General features: G+C 35.8%; 1 protein-coding gene across 1 annotated transcript in view; it reads right to left on the bottom strand.

Annotated features, from left to right (window-relative positions):
* Positions 1-2,276: 2,276 nt before the first annotated feature.
* Positions 2,277-17,737, bottom strand: part of LOC126235976 (sterol O-acyltransferase 2-like) — a 227,644-nt gene continuing 212,183 nt past the window's right edge. The window contains exons 10-11 of the mRNA XM_049944953.1: positions 12,892-13,031; positions 2,277-6,907 (exon numbers count right to left, since the gene is read on the bottom strand). Coding sequence (XP_049800910.1) covers positions 6,845-6,907; positions 12,892-13,031 — 203 coding nt within the window. The 3' untranslated portion in view covers positions 2,277-6,844. The remainder of the gene's footprint in view (positions 6,908-12,891; positions 13,032-17,737) is intronic.

Raw genomic sequence — 17,737 nt, forward strand, 5'->3', positions numbered from 1 at the left:
TCAATAACTAAATTTTAATGAAAAGATGGACCACATGGCCAGAAACCAGTGATTCCAAGCACTGTAAGAATAAATTAGTAATGCATATTTCAATAAATTCTGCTCATGATAAATGTTATTCCACAAAATAGGACAAAAATTTCAGTAGCCAATAAAAGATGAAATTTATGACCTACAGAATTTGTAAACTATTATAAATTAATGAAGTTAGGTAATATCATGGAACAAGTCTTTCTAAGGTTGAAGCTCACGCCATTTTAATCAGTCTTACTTTCATTTTTTCTCAGGTTTGTTACCAGCTGCATACAGTTCTAATCTTGTCTGTCTTTTTCTGTTCATGCTCAGGGCATGTTAGTGCTAAAATTTTGATTGTTTTAAATCAAGACTGATTTGACACTGATTATAATTGTGTGAATCTTTTTGTTGTGCCTATCGCAACTCAGCATCACCGCTATCACTCAGCATCAACCTATTCACATATGCTCTTTATAGACAAGAGCTGTATCCAATAAAATGTGCAGTTTTGATTTAGCTGAGGTATGTTGGTGGTTGCAATAACCATTGTGTGCTGCATTTACTGAATTGTGTGAAGCAACTTTTGAACAGTTCATCTGTTCAGTATGCTCTTACTTTCTGTCCAGATCAGAACTATTAAGTTTTTCATATGTCTGTACTGACTATCTGTTTGTAAACATTACAGACTAAGAGACTGTCATCACTGAGTGGACCTTAAAGACATGATTAAAAATTGGTAAACTTCTGATTTTGAACTTAAAATAGAAACATCTGACTCTTTACTTTAAGGATAAGTCCTACAGCACCACTTTCAGGTGGTCCATCAAAACTGCTGAGCTATCAAGGCTTCTTCCACAACATGCGGGACTAGTTACATGGTACACACATCATATCAATATGTGGGGAAGATGACTTAAGCAGTAATCATCTCAAAACTTATAGAATATGAACTAAGCCATGGGTGCCAGTAACAGAAGTTATGAATATTGCTAGTCATCCTTTCTGAGATTCCTGAGCTCTTGTTTGAGTTTTTGCAGTGCATTGCACCAAATTGCTGATATACTGTAAGGGACGATCAAACAGTTTCTGTTGATGGCCTTACTGCAGCATATATGCACCATAGTGTGACTCCAATGTGGGTATATAAGCACCAACATATAGGCAAGGGATTAGTGTGTCATTCATGCCTTTCTGACGGGTATGCATTTAACCTGGAAATTTTGACTATGATGATATAATCAGATGCATCCAAATATGACATACATGCTGTTATTTGTTTCTTGGCTGTCAAAGGAAAAACACTGGTACACATCAACTGTAGAGTAACATGTGTATGGGGCTGTATATCTGTCGAAAATCACCATTGTGTAATGTTGTGCCAAGTAATGTGCTCATAATCACTGGTGGGAAGTAGTTCTTTCAGTGAAACAATTGAGAAAGTTTAGAGAACCAGCATTTGTGACAGACTGCAGAATAATTCTACTACCAGCCACCAACACATTATATTATCATGCCTTTGGTCTCTTAAAGCCCTTGAAGGAGCAACAGTTCCTGCTGGATGAGGATGTACAGCATGCAGTTGTGGAATACTTCATACAGCAGGCCATGGTGTTTTACCAAATGAATATCTTCAACCCCGTGCATTGATTGCCTCAATGCTCATGGTGATTTTGCTCTACTGGCATACTAATTCTGCACAGTATGGCCTTCAAACAGAAACTTTTTGATTGTGCCTTATAGATGTGCAATAAAAGCATTTTATGTATTTTTTTCTGGGGCCTTTTTCAACACCACAAGATTTCTTATTTTTTATTTCAATGAGAGATACTTTAGTCTGTAGAACTTTTCAGCTGCAGGTGCCGCATTTTCACAATGTCTTCTATTCTTGCTTCTTCTGAAAGGCTGGTTTGTGCCCAAAACCTCCTTGTACTCCTCTCAGCAAATATTGCTTTCACATTGCAGAGTTTTATAAAAATATTATGTTAAAAGTGTAATAAAATTCTTTGTGAGGAAGTCACAATATCCACTCCATACAATATCAACTTATTGCATTTTTCCCTTCAATATATAAGTATTCATTGTTGAAGGTAACTTTTTCGCCCCAAACATTTTTTACTAAAAAGGAGGGTTTACTAAACAGAGTAAATGTAAACAGGGTAAACAGCTAAAAATGTGTTTTCTTATGGGAAACAAATTGAGAATAGTGTGTAGTATTTCAGCATTTATTAAATTACAAAATTCACTCTACAAATCATATCACAGTGTAATGTTTATGTCATAAAAACACCAGCATAACACACAGTATATTTTATAATTCTTTTGTACATCTTCAAGGTTTGTTATAAAATATGAAGGGTTTTCTATAAAAACAACAAGATCAGGATTGCTATCTAAAATATTTACAGTATTTGATACCATTGTCAAAAACTAAGTTTCCATACCTTGTTGGATGTATTATGTACTAAATCTGCAGAGAAATTTTATTGCACAGTGTTACAAAACTTTCCAGTAGAGTATATAAAATTTACGTTTCATTAATGGTTGTTTTAGTTGAATGATTATGGTTGTCAATAACACCACTCTTCACATGTTTAAGTGGAACCCATCACTAAAATATAACAAGTTTAAATGCTCTTCTATGTGGCTGATCTCTTTAAAATATGTTGTAACTGTTTTTCATTCAATCCGTTAATGGTTCCAACAAGACTACACCAGCAACTAGAATGTAACCATAAAATACTTATTTGTCACACACAATTAACATAGTACCTTAGAAAATTATTTGTGTGTATAAAATTGATTTTGCCAAATATGAAAAAAAAATTCAGTTTAGCAGAGACCTTAATAACATTTTCACTAAAATATTTTCCAGTTTAAGTTCAAGGGAATGTGGAATTTTGTAGTATTTTTTGGTAGTGGTCGGGGTAGAGGAAATAATGTTTGTAATCAACATCTCTTCATTATGTTGTGAAAAAATCTAGAAATGACACAATGAATGAATATATGAGGTATAACATCTACTAAGGAAAAACACACACACACACACACACACACACACACACACACACAGGGAAACACTCTGGGGGGGGGGGGGGGGGGGGGGGGACTTAATTTCAGTTGCTTCAAATTTTTTGAAATAAAACGTTATGTGTGCTCTCTGTTTGGACACAGTGAGCCCATTAATAGAGGTGAGGTTCTGAACTGTGTGAGCTACTGGACTGTACTATCCAGTTTTCTTAAAAATCTAGTTTTGCACTTTAGTTATATGAGCACATGACAATTACAGGAATAATTTACTGCAAATGGATGGAATTTTCTACTTTGCTGTTACTATTTTTTTAATTAACTGAAAAAGAGTCACTAACTTGAATAATCCCATATAAAAAATTAGAAATTGCAGGTCAGTTATCAGAACTAAATAAAGTTGTTTCTCTGCATTTTTTCATGTGTAAGAGCAAGACAGATTCAGAACTGAATTACGTTGAGACTGATGTGGTCTCATAAAAGGAATCATGCCATCAGTATATGAACCCTGCATTTGGGCATTTCAAGAGAATAAGCTGATGTTAAAGTGTAAAATGATTGCTATTCCGAGTGGTTTTATGTTAAATATGTTCTTAAGTCATATTATACATAGTTCTCCCACATGTATCACAAACATCCTGTTTGGTACATGTCATATTAATGTTTATTAGTAGTTCCACATGTGGGCTGGTGGGTTTATTAGTATATTACATCCACTGTAACATATTGCACAGAGGTTATCTAAATGTTGCTTAGTAATGACAAAGTCAAAACTGACCAGTGGCAAATAATCTGAAAATTGTGCATCCCATAACAGACAATGTTTTCTTTTGAAAAATATGGTGAGGCAGTAGACCCATATGCAAACAAATTTATAACTATCTATAGCAATTCAGTGGAACAATGGAAAACTTGAATGAATGTACCAAAAAAGGATTTGAACAGCTCTTGCCAGTTGTGATATCAGTATGAAATCTGAAAGCCATAAAATATGCAAAGATTCCTGAAATTTTCATAAAACAAAGGGAGTTTGCAAAGTATTTATAGCAATGTAAGACTGAGCTCGTAGAGTTTAACATTGCTTCATACAAGATCTAGTAGTCGAACATGAATATGAGTCAGAAATATGGTAGGAAAATTCTGTCATAGTATCAGCAGAAGGGAAACCCGTAACTTTATTTTAAGAATCAGCAGCTGCAGGGACAAAAAGAAAATACAAAATTACTAGCTGTGAACTGAACTACAGCAGAAGCAGGAAAGTATTGGGCATGTATGAAAAATTGTTACTGAAAAGTAATGTTTGAAGCTGAACAAGAAAATAAGAGAAGAAAGAAAAGGGAGTGACAAAATTTATTTCGACAAAATGAAGCAGATAGACAAGTAACTAGAGCAACAGGCAAACAGAATTAAAATGAAGTGCAGAAAGGTATAAAAAAAGACATAGAAAAAGATTAAAGGAATGAATAAGGGGGGAAAGAACAATAGTCAGGTCTCACAGTCAAGTATACTTCGATAGTCAGATCTTGGGCAACAAAAGTAGGTACTATTATTAGTGAATTGTCTGAAGGGCTAGATTGTTAAATTCAAAGAAACTGTCACGTTGTCTGCTTATATATGTAACCTGAGCTATCTTTATTATAACAATGTAAACTGATTAGGCCCAAAGTGAAAAATATGTTTGACTCTAACAGTGGAACAGTTTTCTTGGGTTGAAAAAACTTTGCAGGCTCTGTAGTACAACACCACTGTCAAGCTGATACTAACTTACAATCATGATTGGATATGGAAAACTTTCTTAAATAAGAAACAAAAACAGCTCTTAAAGTGCAGAAAAAATGCATGTAATGACTGATTAAGACAAATCTTGATCTGGATTATGTGCATTCAGTTGCCTGCATAAAACAATACTATCAATTTTTGATCCTGTTTCTTCTTACATTGAGTGAAAGATGAGAAGTTATGAAGCCCTGATATGAAATAATGTTCATTAAATAAAAAATAAAAAACTTCCTATGCCCCACCATTTGGTTAAAATTTCATTTTATAAAATGGTTCATTTGCCGCAAAAGCAATTTGTTAAGTTGGAAAACAGAATGCAAGACAGGTAGGATCTCAAATGTTGTTTAATCATAATACTTCAAGCTTTTGTCAGTTTACTTGGAAGTATTACAATACTCAAAACTTTAACACAACTGTGACATTCTGTGATGACAAAACAAAACTTCAGTACAGATTGTATCACATCAAGTGTTTACTAAGGGATTGCCAACTAAACTAAATGATACTGATGTCACTGGGTTTGAAATGCTACACCATGACAATATTATCGGTTTATCTGAAAGTCTTTTCCACTGGGAATGTGAAGAACTAACAAAATTTTCTTCTGTTATAAAGTCAAGTGTAACACATAATATCGAGCCTTCAAAGTGACTGGTTGACATTATGTACCCACAGATTAGGCAAAGTGAAACAACTGTCCAAAATAATGCTGTTCAACGTGAATGACAGTAGTTGATAAGTCAAAATGACCATGGACCTGAGTGGCCCTGTGTCAGCTGTGGCATTGTCTTTGATCCCTCTGCAGTGCATCTCACTTGTAGCATACAAGAAGCAGTTGGGTAATATTGTATCTGGGAAATGCGTATTACACAGAGCTTCATGGATCCAAGTTGCTGAGGGGGTACATTTATTAAGAAAGAGGATAGGAGTGCAGAAACCTCAAAGCAAAGGAACTTTGCAGCCAACTGCGCTCTGATGGTGGAAATGATGCTGGCTGAGGAAGCATGTAGGTGGTGGTGTGACTGTGTGGCACTAACCATGAGTCTTACTCTGGCATGAGGACCACCAAATGCTCAGGCTGGAGAAGGCAGCTCCTTTTGCCAAAACGATGTAGGCATCAAACAAAAATCCACAGGATGTGACAGCTTTGTTGATCTTAAGTTAAATGAATCAACTGATATAGAAGTCTTGATTAAGAATGAAGTACCATGATTGTGCCCCCTATGCCTTGACTGTTAGCTTTTAAGAGAACATCAACAAGATGCTAATTCAGATGTCCTCCTGTAATACAGCCATGTAATGCAACAGTTAGGTGATAGCAGTTCCTACATTTTTTAAAAAGGAAGCTATAATGTGGTGTGGAGTCGTTTATGACCTATGATAATGTACATTTGGTAGCAAATATATATCTGTGTTATATTTACTTACTTCTCTAAATGTCAAACAAATTTGCACATTTATAACTGTAGACAAAATTCTATCATTTACTTATGTACATAAATGTATTAACAGAATTTTCTGTACTGTCATGGTCATCAGTACTTGTCTTATAATTACACAGTACCTTCAGTCTTTGTACATTAAAAGCAATGCAAAGGGCTTAGGGAGAAAATGGTAAAGTATAGTACAAGGACAGCACAGAAAGTCATGCTAATTGATACTACATCACTAATAAGTAAAAATACCAAAATAAGAACATTACAAATGTCATACACATAAAAACATTTCACACCACTAAAGTGCAAAAGTATATCACATACAATATGTACAACTTTCACAGTCACATTTATCATGGAGTTCACATTGCAGCAAACTACGAACATTGTAACAAAATGGACTTACTACAATTCAATTAAAATATCTGTATATATACACTACAAAAATACTTTATTCCAGTCCACTGATATAATCTCATGTTAAAAGTTGTGTTCTTTTGAGTATTCACAATGACAAGGAAGGACTGATGCACTTTTGAAAGCTATCTTCAAAATGAAGTCCTGCTCGACTTGCGGTACACGAACTATTGTTACTCAGATGTGAGTGGAGAACAGAACCATGATCTTGGCACAAAGAAGTCCCATGTAGAATCCTGGAAAAACAAAATCAATTAAAACAATGTAAGTTTGGCTGCTATAATTTTGTGGTTATCACTAGGTGACCATTTCTGTAAACTGAAATACTGTGTAAGAGAAAGATTCTGGGTGTGCATGATGCTGAGATCTCCTGCTAATTATGTTTGTCATCATGCATGTAATGATATTATGAGAAGGATAGTTGCTATTCACCATATAGCAGAGATGGTGAGTCACAGATAGGCACAAAAAGAAGACTGTCAGAAAGCGAGCCTTCAGCCAACAAGCCCTTTGTTGTAAATAGACGACATACAAATGCACTCGTGCAAATGCAACTCCCATGCACATGACTACAGTCTCAGGCTGCTGAGGTCTCTGCAACCAGAGACTGTGGTCTTACAAGTGGGAGTGGGAGTGGGAGTGGGAGTGGGAGAGAGTGACAGTGAGAGTGAGAGTGTGTGTGTGTATTTCCAATAAAGGCCTTGTTGGCCAAAAGCTCAATTTCTGACAGTTTTTGTTGTGTCTAACTGTGACTCAGTATCTCTGCTATATGGTGAGCAACAAGTATTCTTTTTGTAATATTGTTACATTCCATCGTACAACAGTGACAGCTGTCCCAGCTCAAGTATAATATGAGAGAATCCAAACAAACATACTCACTCTTCTATAGTCAATAACTTGGAATAAAATTAAACATATTTAAGATTTGTATGCAGCAGTTTAGTGTATTATTGTCCCAGCTAATGCCAAGAATACATAATCAGTATGCATGGTACAAACAGAAGACAGTGCAACAAGAACAAGGATGGCTGAGATGAGGTTTCCCTTCAGTTGGTGCAAAACTATATTGAAGTTGTACTGCAAGTGTTTTTATATTAAAGAAATGAAAGAGCAATGACAAAAAATTTTTAAAACTTCTCATATTTGTGGTACTTTGAATACATGGCACTGTTCATTTTTGCACATTGTAAAGATCTTGGTAACCATATACAGTAAAAATTGATAGCCCTGTTCTATGGTGATGTAAAACTTCACAAGAACATTGAAAATATTTGGGAGTCAGTGATACACATTAAAGTGAGGTAAGTAAATTAAGTCTACAGGAGGCTCTGAAGGCCACAAAATGGAAGTATTTATTTCAAGGTAACCAGATGCTATGAGTGAGTAAAACATAAACAAAGGGCTTCAGTAGTGAGTTGTTTGAAAGCATATAGGCCTGTTTCAAGAATAAGGAGTTTCTCTGGTCATATGAAGTGCAATAAAACTAAAAAGCTGCCTTAGTCTCAGTTGTTTGTAGCTTCTGTGAATCCATTTTTTCAAGCCAGAGGTGGATCTGTGAAGAACTGATGTGTGGTTAGTCATGTGGTTGGGATAATCTATTCTTCCTTTAAAGTATTTTAACTCGACAGGTGTTTCTGATATATTTCAAACTTCCATAACTCCCTGATATAGAAGAGGTCTATGAAGATGAGAGATTATTACCTACAACAAGATTACACTTTATCTCACTGCCACTGAGATGTTAGGGCATACTTATATGACCCTCTAATTGATTGATGGGTAGGGTGGAGAGGTATTATTGAATACCTATTGCCTTTTACAAACCTAAATCATCCTAAATTCTATCTGTGGGGAGCACTGGAATGTTAAGTTTTCAACAAAGGTCATCTATGATAAATATGCCACAAAAAACATGTAAGCTGTGGTGTAGCAATCCTACCAGATACATAGAAAGCTGAAATTCTGCACAGAAGTTTGATGGTATCACCAATGTTTAGTCAAGTGGTTATCAACCTGTTATACCTGTTGCCACCTTTGCAACTGCTGAATATCTTATGCACCTATGTTTGTTTATTTTATTAACTTTTGTTTTATTCTTCCAAAAAACTTTATTTGACATTAATCTGTATTCTCTTAGTAATACAATACTTATGTTTCAAAGAACCTGGTAGCCAAAGTAGGAACATCTGTCTTACTTAAATATCTAATGATACTTTTCTTGCTTGGGCAGTGATTTTCACATGTAACTTGAGAGAGAAAGAGAAATTCGGAACATCAGGGAAACAGTTGAAATTGCTTTCATTAACCAGTTCCTGAATGTGTGGTTTCAAACTAGTTAAAGCACATTTAAGGTCCTTATCCATGTTCAGGCAATTTTTTTTCACAATGGCTAGAGATGAGATTCCAGTCTCTAATAGATATGTATATGATAACTGAAGACTGTATGAGGACTTTTAAGGCTTCCTTTGCCACCTCTGAATGCAGGGAAATTGATCAAAAATTCTTACAACCAAGTTTATTGAAATTGTTCTTCAGCACTCTAATCACACTTCATTTCAGTTTAATTGGATCCTTGTGTATTGCATCTGGAAGGGCTTACATGTCAGTTGTGAAGGGTAATCTTGCTAATTTGCACTGCCAGTCTTCTGAAGACAGACAAGGAAAACAAAGTATGAACTCTTCTCAAAGCCATTCCGAGGATTTACTAATGGTGACCCTCCACTCATGGACATCGCACTCTTGCCTATCTGAAAGATCACTGAATCGAGGGAATGGCAAAAAGTTAGTAATGGGAGCATTCAGGTGACACTTCCATAGTTCTCTCTTTTCCAAGAATGCCCTTACGGCATCACTGGAATCCATTATTGTGGTATTTCTACCTCGTAGATGCAAATGCAGATTATTCAGGATTTCAAAAAAGTCTGCAAGGTATACTACTGAAAATGTGAAGCTGTCATCAGTGACTGAATGATGCTCAGCTTTCCTTTGACTGAAAATAAATAGTTCTACATCTGATTTCAATTTGTGCACCCTGCTAAGCATATTGTCCTTTGAAAGTTATCAGATTTGTAGATGAAAGATTAAAGACTGGTGTTCAGCATGAAGGTCATTACATAGAACAAAGAAAAAGATTCATAGCACTTAATTTTATTACTTGCACTGATAGCCACTTTCAGTGCAATTATCAGTTTCTAGGGGTTTTGGCTTTAGAAGAGAGCAACTGTCTGTAAATCCTACAGTGAGAGCCAATAAGATTAGTATTTTTTTTTTTTCCAGCAGGAAATACATCAGAAAAATTTGATGATGTTTTTAGAAAGCAACAGTTGTTTTATCTCTGCCTCATCCACAAAACAATCATATACTGTTAAGTGACGATGTTGAGCTGTATCAGTAGAATCTCTACACTATAAGACAAAAATGGAGACATTTTCAGTCTTAACTAGCTGTTCTTTTACGTGCAGAAACATTTCTTTCATCCTACATTACACACTGTTGTTTGAAAGAGGTCTCCTGACAATTTTTCACTGACTACCTTCTCCAAAAACAGTTTTGGTTGTGCTAATAATGAAAGGTTTGTTTAATTATATTGCTATAACGAGTCTGCATCTGAACAAATACGTTTGCCTCGGATGCAAAGGCTGAATGGGAGGGAATGTTTGACATGGAAAGGATGGCAACTGTCAAAATGTAAGTACTGCTGTCTGTTGGCAGATTTAATGTTGACGGAAGTATTTGTTCAGTTGCAGACTCTTTACAGCAATACGCCACCATTCTCACCTCAGCCTTCAGTCCACTTTATTATCCCACCAGCCTGATTAAAAAGATTTCCTGGGCTATCACATCCAATGCTGGTACTACTGATCCCTCCAAAAAACAACTTTGAAGCTCATCATTGGTGATTAAGTATTATCCTGGTCTGTAAAGTGTTAATCAGCTACTTCGACAGGGCCATGACTTCCTAAAATCCATTCTGTCTGAAATTTTGCCCACCACACCTAGAATAGCTTTCCATACCCTCCCAATCTCCGCAATATTCTTGTCAGACCCTATGCTCCTTCTGCACCCATCTTCCTACCCTATGGCTCCTACCCCTGTGACCAACCCCAGTACAAAACTTGCCATCTGCGCCCTCCTACCGCCACCTATAACAGCCCTGTAACTGGCAAAATGTATTTTATCAAAGGGACAGCCACCTGTGAAACAACACATCATATACCAGCTGTTATGTAAATGCTGTTTGGCCTTCTACATCGGCATGACTATCAACAAATTATCAATTGTGATGAATGGGCATCGGCAGAGGGTGTATACTGGCTACTCACAATATCCTTTTGCAGAACATGCTCCACGATGTGACATTCATGATCTCGGCACTTGTTTCACCACACGTGCCATCTGGATTCTTCCCCAAGGCACCGGTTTCTCATAACTCTGCAGATGGGATCTAGCACTACAACATGTCATTGGTTTTCATCACCCACCTGGCCTTAATTTACATTAATTTGCTCCATCTAAGCATTTCTTCACTGTACCTACTCTTTGCTTCACTCTGTTTTAGTTTTCTACATCTTTCATTGTCTTTCCCAGTCTGTTTTCCACTGCCGCCTGCCACCTCTGTTACTTACAATGCACTTAGCTTTTCATTCTTATTAACTGATGCATGATGTTGAAGCAGTATCTCTGTCTGCGTATTACCCTGTCTTCCACCTTCAAGCTTTCAGGTTTTCAAATCTCATCTGATGCAGTCCCCAACATCCGTCTTTCCTTCTCACCCCATTTGGTAAGTCTCCCCTGACCTGCAGTTCTGGATGACTTTTCCAAAATCTACCCCTTTTTCTAGACCTCTCCAGTCCTCTTCTTCACCCCTTTTTATTCCCCTTCAACCCTTCTGCCTGAAGAAGGAGCCACTGGCTCAGAAAACTTGACAATTACAACCTCTTTTATGTGTGTTCTGCAACTGCTTCATGAGTATACTTTTTATGAATCCAATTAAATAATTTTTACATATACAGAAATTCTTTTATGGAATAGAAACAGTGCTTCATTATAAATGACTTTAGTTTAATTTTAAATATTGGGTATGTGGAAATATTTATTTCCTCCAATATTTTATTGTGTATTACACGAATGTTAATTACACTCCTCTGTTAGTCTGTTGTTCTGTGACATTTTTGACGTATATTTGATTTCCCTCTGGTACATTAGTTCATGTAGAGTTTTGTTTGTAGTAGTCTGCCTGCTTTTAAGAGGTAATCTATCGAAGAAGATAGTTTCACAAATGAATAAACTGAAACATTTGTAACACAAAGTTCAGTAAAATGAAATGAGATTTACAGGACTATCTTTCCAAGGCCACAAATTATGCTTAGAGCTCTTGTTTGAATTCTAAAAACTTTTACATTGTGAGTTGAGTGTACCCAGAAAATGATAAAATATCAAAGCAGTGAGAGGAACTGCACATAGCAGTACTGTTGTTTTTCTCGTTGTTGACTTTAATATTCTTAGACCACAGCACATGGATGAGAGTTTCCTAGACAAATAATTTGTGGGTGTCCCACTTTAAATCTCGCTAAATCCACATACCGAAATTTTTTTTGACATTTTCTAGAGGATAATTTTTTAATCATGCTTGAATAGATATTTGATTAGATGGAGGAAACAAATGAAAGTTGACACACATTTTTTCTCAGTACTTGTAATGAGTTTGTTTTTGGTAAACCACTCAGGAGGTCTTTTCATAGAACTTTCTACTGTTGACAGCAAGGTTTCTAGGTTGGATCCAATAAACAATATGCTAGTGTCATTGGAAAATAGAATAGTTTTTTGGGGACTTATATATTCAGGAAGTTGTCCACATGAATCAAGAAGAATAGAGGACCTAGGATTGCAGTACACCATATTTTATTGGTAATTCACAAGAACGGAAGTAGTTGTATCCTGTTTCATTCTTAGTTATGGGTTCATACTGAAGTGATACCTTCTGCCTGTGGCATTTTTTAGGTTCAGACTTGTCTACCTATGTCCTATACTTCTTCCTCCATGTCTTTCTAATTTTTTGAGCAGTATGTTATGGTACAGGACATTCTAGCAAGGTGTTTATGCTTCTCATAAATGTCCTAAGAAGGAGAGTACAGAGATAGTGAACTCTAATCTTTAACTAAAATAAATTCATTAGTTTACAATTTTAGTTTAAACCTGTAGCTGGGTTTACCATACTCACAATAAACCGAGGGCAGTGGCGTCGAGCAAACCACTCCATCATGTAGAGGCTGGTAAGGAGACCTGTTCCTGTTGTGACGAGCAACCACATTAATAGGTTGCCACCTGGCAGCCGATCATGTGTTACAAACACTAGGCCCACTGTAAATAATAACAATAATAATAATAATAATAATAATAATAAATAAGAAGCAAGTAATACTGTTAAAATTAAAATTTTACAGCAGCCACAACCTGGATGTTATTTCTCCTTTTTTTAAAAAATGTTTCACTCATCCAATAAGAGCATCTTCAAAACTAGAACACAACGTGTTACACAACCATACAATAAGATAAAATCACAAATTTGACGTACAACATGCTAACTTACGTGAAGTAGTGAAGGGCCACAGTGTCACACATAGAAGTTTAAAACACCACACCTGGTTATTAAAATAATTTTTAAAAGACCTAATAAAATTACAAATTAAAATTATAACTGCCACTTTTATGGTCATTAACACATATACCTCATGTATGTAACACGTTATTAATGCCATCAAAAGTAACATATATTGGCACAGATTAGACGTACCATTGAGACATGGTGACTTGATTCCTCTTACGTCTAAAGGTTAGAACACAGTATATGGAGTAGAAGACATTTAAAACACACATATTTGTTTACAAGGTACATATTTGTTACATATACATATTTGCATATACTCATGAATACGACAAATTTCAATTGCATAGAACTTTTGTATTTACACCAAATGTCAATCAGGAAGGCCATCCACATTGGCTCTACTGATATGAAGATAATAATGATTTGCCACATCTATGGAAATTAACACATTTCTAAGATTCACAGTTGGTTGTAAATAAGTTTTAAATTTTTATTTTTATTTATTTATTTAGGATAAAAATTTAAAACTGGCTTTTTTCTTCAGACATTAATTTATGTACATTTTATTTGCAGAAGCTCACTAAAATTATTAGGAAACATATGCAGTTTGAAGTGTGTATTGCAGAATGAATAAATAAATAAGCAAACATAAAGCATCATCTCTCATCTTTATGATATCAGCAGACCAAACACGAATAGCCTTTCTAATGGCCATCTGAGTTTAATATGCAAGTTCCATGCAGTATGAAATTTCTTATCATGAGTACACACAAATACATATTTGCACCTAACTGGGTGCAAATTATGTAGCTTCATCTGCGTGCTATGATATCTTAATTTCTTGAATTTCTGGATGTTAATTTCATATTTATGACACAGTTCTCATATTTGCGTCAGAAAGTAAAATGATTTTGTGACGTATTAGAAGTTCCTGATCAGGAGAGAATTATTTAGTCTCACTTGAGTGCTTTGACAGTTTAGTTTTTCCATCTTTGTGCATTAATCCAATTTATTAGAGACAGTTCTGGTGTCTTCATCAGTGTCTACAGTAGTAGAGTTCCATAACACAATTTGATATCTTTTGTTTGTCTGTGTAGAGTAGTGTAGTTTTCCATGGTCATTTGTATGCCTAGGGGCTGTGATTGCTCTGTGTAGATGCAAGCCAAGATGGTGAGTCTTTACTCTCAGCTCCAGGCTGTGATGACTTTGGTTACACAGCCTGAGGCTGTAGTGGATGGTATCCCTGTTGTGGGCAAGTTGTGGGGGTCCAGTGGACATCCACATGACCCTTGAGTCCCAATGCATTGGGGAAACACAAAAAGGGTTTCCCTCAGAGGGTGCAAGTCAAACACAGGAAGAACATAGATATAGAAACCATTGGTGTAATAGTTGTAAATTGTCATAGCTGTATTGGGGAACTACCAGAGCTACAAGCATTAGAAGAAAGCGCTGATGCTCAAATCATTATGGGCACTGAAAGCTGGCTAAAGCCTGAGATAAGTTTAGCTGAAATTTTTGTGAAGAACCTAACAGTGTTCAGAAAGGACACAGTTGGTGGTGGCATGTTTGTTGTTGGAAGTAGTTTATCTCTTTGCATAACTGAAATAGGTAGTTCCATGAGTTAGTATGGGTAGAGGTCATTCTTGACAACCATGATAAAATAATAATAGGATCCTTTTACCAACCTCCTAAGTCAGATGATACAGCTGCTGGAAGTTTAAAAGAAAACTTAAGCCTCCTGGTGGTGATTACAATTTACCTTCGATATGTTGGTGAAAATACATGTTTAAATCTGGACATATGCATAAATAATCATCGAAAAATATGCTAAATGTCTTCTTTGGAAATTATTTTGAGCAGTTAGTTCTCGAGCCCACTCTAATAGTAACATGTTGTGAGAACACACTTGACCTCATAGCAACAAATAATCCTGGGCTAATAACAAGCATTAAAATGGATACAGCGGTAAGCGAGCACAGGGTGGCTGTAGTGAGACTGAATACTGTAACTACCAAATTCTCCCAAAATAAGCGAAAAATATACCTACTCAAAAAGCAGATAAAAATTCTCTTGATGCCTTCCTGAGAGACAATCCCCACTTCTTCCACATTAACAATGCAAGTGTAGACCATATGTGGCATGAATTCAAAGAAATATTATTGACAGCAAGTGAGAGATTTACACCAAATAAATTAATATACAACACAGCTGATCCCCCTTAGCACACAAAACATGTTAGAACACTGTTGCAAAAACAACGAAAAAGCATGTGAAATTAAAATGAACACAAAAGCTCCAAGGCTGGTAACCTTTTACAGAAGCTTTAAATTTTGCACAGTCTTAAATGCTTATAATAGTTCCCATGAGAAAACTGCCTCAAAACCTGGCAGGAAATCCAAAGAGATTCTTGCCACATATAATGTATGATAGCAGCAAGACACAATATCTTCTCTGTACAATATCAATGGAAATACCATCAATTGGAGTGCTGCTAAAACAGAGTTACTAAACACAGTCCAAAATTCCTTCACCAAAGAAGATGAAGTAAATATACCAGAATTTGAATCAAGTACAGCTGCTAACTTGAGTAAATTAGATGTATACATCCTCAGTGTAGTGAAGCAACATAAATCACTTAATAAAATTGAGTCTTCCAGTCCAGACTTTATACCAATTAGGTTCTTTTCAGAGAATGCTGATGCAATAGCCCCATACTTAACCATCACATACAACTGCTCGCTCTATGAAAGATCAATACCCAAAGACCAGAAAGTTGCACAGATCATACCAATACTCAAGAAAGGCAACAGGAGTATTGCACTAAATTACTGGCCCACATCATTAACATCAATATGCAGCAGGATTTTGGAACATATTGTCTTCAAACAATATGAATCACCTAGAAGAGAATGGTCTATTGTCACAGAGTCAACACAGATAAAGAAAACATCACTGTTGTGAAACACAATCAGCACTTTACTCACATGAAGTGTTGAGTGCTACTGACAAGGGATTTCCAACTGATTCTGTATTTCTGTGTTTCTGGATTTCCAGAAGGCTTTTGACACTGCAGCTCACAAGTGGCTTGTAATCAAACTGCATGTTTATGGAATATCATCTCAGTTATGTGACTGCATCCACAATTTCTTGTCCAAGGTCACAGTACGTAGTAATTGATGGAAAGTCATTGAGTAAAACAGAAGTGATTTCTGGCATTCCAGAAGGTAGTGTTAGAGGCCCCCTGCTGTTCCTTATCTATATAAATAATTTAAGAGACAATCTGAGCAGCCGTCTTAGCTTGTTTGCAGATGATGCTGTCATTTATCGTCTAGTAAAGCCATCAGAGGATCTAAACCAATTGCAAAATGATTTAGAAAAGAGATCTGTATGGTGTGAAAATTGTCAATTGATCCTAAATAATGAAAAGCGTGATGTCATGAACATGAGTTTTAAAACAAATCTGTTAAACTTAGGTTACATGATAAATCAATCAAATGTAAAGGCAGTAAATTCAACTAAACATGTAGAAATTGCAGTTAAGAACAACTTAAATTGGAAAGAACACACAGAAAATGTTGTTGGGAAGGTGAACCAAAGACTGTGATTTATTGGCAGAGTACCTAGAAGATGCCACAGTTCTACTGAAGAGATTGCCTACACTGTGATTGTCTGTCCGTCCTTTGGAGTACTGCTGTGTATTGTGTGATACTTACCAGATAGGATTAGTGGAGTACATCAAGAAAGTTCTAAGAAGAGCAGCACATTTTGTATTATTTAGAAATAGGAGAGAGAGAGAGAGAGAGAGAGAGAGAGAGAGAGAGAGAGAGAGAGAGAGAGAGTGTCACAGACATGATACAGGATTTGGGGTGGACATTATTAAAACAAAAGCATTTCTCGTTCCACCAAAATGATCTCACAAAATTTCAATCACCAACTTTCTCCTCCAAATGTGAAAATATTTTATTGTCACTGACGTAGGGAGAAATGATCACCATAATAAAATATGGGAAATCTGAGCTTGCACAGAAAGAGATAGCTGTTCATTTTCTCTGCACACTGTTCGAGAGTGGAACAATAAAGAATTATCATGAAGATGGTTCAATGAACCCTTTGTCAGACACCTGAGTGTGATTTTCAGAGTATCCATGCAGATGTAGATGTGTAGTAGGTGTAGAAGTATGTATGTTGTAAATACCATTCTCTCCATATACTGCACTCTAACAGCTGCAGATTTAGGAGGAATCTTATCACTGTGTCTGAAGGGTACATTTAATCTACACTACTATAGGTTAATTTTAATGGCATTAATGTTACATATATACATGATATGTATTAATGCCTGTAGAAATTTAAATTATAATTTTAATTTGTAATTTTGCTATGCCTTTTCAAAATTATTTTAACAAGCAGGTATGGTATTTTAGACTTATGTGTGAAAATCAAAAAAAGTAGTGGATAT

The sequence above is a fragment of the Schistocerca nitens genome, chromosome 2 (assembly GCF_023898315.1).
Source record: "Schistocerca nitens isolate TAMUIC-IGC-003100 chromosome 2, iqSchNite1.1, whole genome shotgun sequence".
NCBI classification, from domain to species: Eukaryota; Metazoa; Arthropoda; class Insecta; order Orthoptera; family Acrididae; genus Schistocerca; species Schistocerca nitens.